At 43.3% G+C, this 5,254-nt stretch overlaps 1 protein-coding gene across 1 annotated transcript in view; it reads left to right on the forward strand.

Moving 5' to 3' along the window:
• The first annotated feature begins 950 nt into the window (after positions 1 to 950).
• LOC122564894 (torsin-1A-like) overlaps positions 951 to 5,254 on the forward strand; it is a 37,717-nt gene continuing 33,413 nt past the window's right edge. The window contains exon 1 of the mRNA XM_043720308.1: positions 951 to 1,184. Coding sequence (XP_043576243.1) covers positions 1,034 to 1,184 — 151 coding nt within the window. The 5' untranslated portion in view covers positions 951 to 1,033. The remainder of the gene's footprint in view (positions 1,185 to 5,254) is intronic.

Genomic DNA, 5,254 nt, shown 5'->3' on the forward strand with positions numbered 1-5,254 from the left:
ATAAAGTAGTAGAGAAGGGAACCTACTTTCTATGGTGAGGAGTGCTGTTGGCATTAACGGGGTTGTATGTTACCATGGTTTGAAATGTTTATGCTTGTATTATATATGGTTTGTTTCATTCCATTTTATTTGCATTCACCTCTGCGCAAGCTCAGGCTTTGAGTTTCTTCAAGGTAAAGATTGATAGATTGTGAATGATGTACAGGGTTATAAGGATGGGTTGGGTAAAAGTTACTGAAGTGTTCAATCAGCCATACAAGTGCTGAATGACCTACTCCTGTTCGTTTGTAATAAACTTCTAATTTACTGTTAAGGCCTGCCCAAACAGCTATGCCCTTCTATTTATATTTTTTTTTATATAACTGATAAACAATTGAGGGAAAAATAGTTTTAAAAAAGTAATAGTCAGAAATGAACATGCTGGTTTTACTGGAATACTACTCTGAGGGCGACCAGGATGCATTATTCTTAAGTTTTACTGGATTTTCCTTCTGGGCAATTGTCCAAGAAACATTTTAAAAGCATACAACCTTACGATATTTTTATTGCTTCGGGTTTTGTCGGGGAGAAAATCGTTATCTTTCAGAAAGGTTGGAAACTTATACTTGATTTATGTCCTTCGGAAATTAATGCTATTTCAAAACTCATAGAAAACGACCATGACACTGATAGATCGCAAACAAATTTTAAAGGCGGCGGTGAATAGTCTGTACTGACGATTCTTGTTTTCTTTTAAAACAACCTTTACACTCCTCGGGAAAGACGTTGCACACATATGCCAACTTTCGACCGAAGGCCACAATTCAGAGAGCCTGTTGCGAATGGAAACGCTGTCATTTGTTTCGATGAGTCGAGCCACGGTGGAGGAGTCACTCAGTGAGGGATATTCGGCCCATTGGAGGGGCTACCAGCTGCTGGTCATTCTGTATCATTTCCACTTTGTTACACTGCCATTGTGATGTCACTGAGAGCGACCTGCCGCCGCAGTGCGCACGCGCCGTAGCTGGTGCGGAAGTGAGATGATGACAAAGCTATGGAGCTGTTGAGGGGGGAATTTCGGCTCTGGCTTTTTTGTCTTTCTTTTCTTCCCAGCTTTTTGTGCTGGGAAGTTACTTTCCCCTTTCGGTCTGTGTATTGTCAGCTATCCGATTCCTGCGATTGCGCCTTCCAGCCCAGAATTGACCGTGAGTAATGTTTAAGAAAAAGGTTTTTAAGCACCTAGCAATAATCTCGCCCATTGACAGCTGTGACATTTACTTTGTAAAATGAAATGTGGGCTGTGTAAGTATTTTTGTTCTTTGAACTGCAGTATGATCATGATTTTCTCTTCATTTCGTGCAGTCTCTTTCATTTTGCTTTTGCTAGCACTTCTTATGATGTGTTTTGAAAATCAGCTGGAAGGAGGTCAGAATGAGAACTCACAGTGCTTTGGTTGATAGATTCAAGAATTATTACTCAAGAACACTGATCCTATGAAGTAACAACATTTGAGAGTTCCAAAGTTCCAAGGAGAGGGAATCTTTCAACATGGTATAAGCTACACAGCCCTGAAGTGAACTTCAGACCCTACATCCTACTTATCGCAGTTGTATATTTTCACTTCTGTAATATTCACCATTTCCACCTATACTTCAGCTGTGCTACTCTGAAAGCCTACCTTGGTTTGATTTTTGCTTCTCAGCATCATTTCTATAATGTTCTCCAAATTGGTTTCCTAACTGCCACATCACTTGTCCACAGCTGATCCAAATGCAAGTCCAGCACAGAAAAAGGCCACTGAACCCACCATATCTGTTCTGGCCTATCATAGAATTCAATCAAGTTAGTCAGAGGTGATATGCTACCTTGATTTTTAACCCATGCCTTTCCAAATAATGGTTTGTTTTATCCTTAGTGGAGAAAGTGAGGTCTGCAGATGCTGGAGATCAAAGTTGAAACTTTATTGCTGGAACAGCACAGCAGGTCAGGCAGCATCCAGGGACCATTCAGCCATCAAATCTGCTCCACTATTCAATCATGGCTGATATGTTTCTCACCTTCATTCTCCCCATAACCCTTCATCCCCTTGATACTCAAGAACTTATCTATCTCGGTCTTAAATATACTCAATGGCCTGGCCTCCACAGCCTTCTGTGGCAGTGAGTTCCATAGATTCACCACTCTCTGGCTGAAGAAGTTTCTCCTTCTCTCCATTCTAAAAGGTCTTCTGTTTACTCTAATCTGTGCCCTTGGGTCCTAGTCTCTCCTAACAATGGAAACATCTACTCTGTCCAGGCCATTCAACATTCTGTACGTTTTAATTAGACCCCCCCTCATCCTTCTAAACTCCATAGAGTAAAAACCCAGATCCTCAAACATTCCTCATAGAGGTGGTGGTCTTTATCAAGGTGTTGCATTTTTCTTCAATGTTAGTCATCATGGGGGTAGGAAGGTGATCTTAAAGTAGTCATGATGAGTTAGTGTGGTGTTTCCATGGGTCATGCATACTGCAGCCACAGTGTGTGACAGTGTTGGAGGGGCATAAATATTAACTCAGATGGTGGATACCAATCTAGTACAAGGGGTGGTACCAAACATTTTGAGTGCTGTTGTTGCATTCTTGATGGCAACTGGTGAATACGACACCATGGTCTTGATTTGAGCTACATGTCTCCTTTGGACAGGCAACTGGTAAACGACTTTGAGTTCTCCTTGGGCTTTTTTTGAAGTAAGACAAAAGAATCATGAGTGGATGGGTCAGGCTCACACAGACCAAAAGGTCTTTAGTTTTGATTTCAGATAGCTGAGTTTTGTTTTGCTGGAGCTGAAAGCTTGAGTTCTCTGTGGCTGGAGTGAAGTCTTAAACAGAGAGGCTTCCTCTTAAAACTCAAATGGGCAGATTGTTTCTTTCTACTGGACTGGAGAGAGACAGCACGTGAGAGGAATAACTGTCTTGCTGAATGCCTTTGCCAAGGGTGCGGTGGTGAGATGCTGCCTATATTGGAGCAGTTAGTGGTTAAATAATACATTACCTTATTAAGTATTTCAGTAGAGTTGTTATGCATATATTTCTTTTTGTTGTATTTAACTCTATTGTAAGAATAAGGTGTGTTTTGATTACAGCTTGTAGGTGGACCAATAGAATCATATCTGGGACATAGCACCTTACACTTGCCTTTTAAAAAGATATAAAAGTTAGGGTCAAGGCACCCTGCTAATCAGAGAGGGTATCACAGCTACAGATGTTACTATTGTCAAGGAGGGTCTGCCTACTGAGTCAGTATGGGTGGAAATTAGGAACAGTAAGGGAGCAGTCACCTCCTTAGGGGTTTACTACAGGCCCCCAATAGCAGCAGGAAGGAAGCATGGGTCGGCAGATTTTGGAAAAGTGTGAATGTAGTAGGGTTGTTGTAATGGGTGACTTTAACTTTCCCAATGTTGATTGGAACCTCCTTTGAGCAGATGGTTTGGAAGGAGCTGTTTTTGTAAGGTGTTCAGGAGGGTTTCCTAACTCAGTACGTTGACAGGCCGACGAAGGGAGAGGCCATTTTGGATTTGGTGCTCAGCAATGAGCCTGGGCAGGTGTCAGATCTTGCGGTGAGAGAGCATTTTGGTGATAGTGACCACAACTGCCTCACATTCTATATGGCCATGGAGAAGGAGAGAAGCAGGCACAATGGGAGGATATTTAATTGGGGAAAAGGAAAATATGATGCTCTCAGACGTGAGTTGGGAAGCATGGACTGGGAGAAATTGTTCCATGGAAAGGGCACTATAGACATGTGGAGACTGTGTTTAAGGAACAGTTGATGCGAGTGATGCATAACTGTCTTCCTCTGGGACAGGCAAGAAGGGATAAGATAAAGGAACCTTGGATGATGAGAGCGGAGGAGCTTCTCGTCTATAGAAAGAAGACAGCTTTACGTAAGGTGGAGGAAGCAAGGGTCTTGCTCAGCTCTAGAGGATTACAGGCAGGCGAGGAAGGAGCTCAAGAATGGTCTGAGGACAGCCAGGAGGGGGCACAAAAAAGGCTTGGCAGGAAGGATTAGGGAGAATCCAAAGGCATTTTACACTATGTGAGGAATAAGAGAATGATCAAAGAAAGAGTAGGGCTGATCAGGGATAGCATAGGGAACTTGTGTATAGAGTCTGAGGAGGTAGGGGAAGCCCTAAATGAGTTTTTTGCTTCTGTCTTTACTTAAGAAAAGGACCTTGTAGTGAATGAAACCATTGAGGAGGAGGTAAGCATGCTGGAACGGATAGAGATTGAGGAAGCTGATGTGCTGAAAACTTTGACAAACATTAAGATTGACAGGGCCAGACCAGATTTGTCTTTGGCTGCTTTGGGAAGAGAGAAAAGTGATTGCTTCGCCGTTTGCGAAGATCTTTGCATCCTCACTCTCCATTGGAGTCGTACTGGAGGACTGGAGGGAGGTAAATGTAATTCCTCTCTTCAAGAAAGGAAATAGGGAAATCCCCGGCAATTACAGACCAGTCAGTCTCACGTCTGTCGTCTGCAAGGTCTTAGAAAGGATTCTGAGGGATAGGATTTATGACCATCTGGAAGAGGATGGCTTGATTAAAGGCAGTCAGCACGGTTTTGTGAGGGACAGGTCATGCCTCACAAATGTTATTGAGTTCTTTAAGGATGTTACTAGACAAATTGATGAGCGTTGAGTGGTGGATGTGGTGTATATGGATTTCAGCAAGGCTTTTGATAAGGTTCCCCGTGGTAGGCTTGTTCAGAAGGTCAGGAGGAATGGGATACAGGGAAATTTAGCTGTCTGGATACAGAATTGGCTGGTTGATAGAAGACAGCGAGTGGTAGTGGAAGGAAAGTATTCTGCCTGGAAGTCAGTAGTGAGTGGTGTTCCACAGGGCTCTATTCTTGGGCCTCTACTCTTTGTAATTTTTATTAATGACTTGGATGAGGAGATTGAAGGATGGGTTAGCAAGTTTGCAGACGACAAAGGTTGGAGGTGTTGTTGACAGTATAGAGGACTGTTGTAGGCTGCAGCGTGACATTGCTGAAACTTTATTGCTGGAACAGCACAGCAGGTCAGGCAGCATCTAGGGAACAGAAGATTCGACGTTTCGGGCACATGCCCTTCTTCAGGAATGAGCAGAGAGTGTTCAGCAGGAGAAGATAAAAGGTAGGGAGGAGGGACTTGGAGGAGGGGCGTTGGAAATGTGATAGGTGGAAAGAGGTCAAGGTGAGGGTGATAGGTCGGAGCAGGGTGGAGGCGGAGAGGTCAAGAAAAAGACTGCAGGTCAG

Source organism: Chiloscyllium plagiosum, chromosome 30, assembly GCF_004010195.1.
Source record: "Chiloscyllium plagiosum isolate BGI_BamShark_2017 chromosome 30, ASM401019v2, whole genome shotgun sequence".
Lineage (NCBI taxonomy): Eukaryota > Metazoa > Chordata > Chondrichthyes > Orectolobiformes > Hemiscylliidae > Chiloscyllium > Chiloscyllium plagiosum.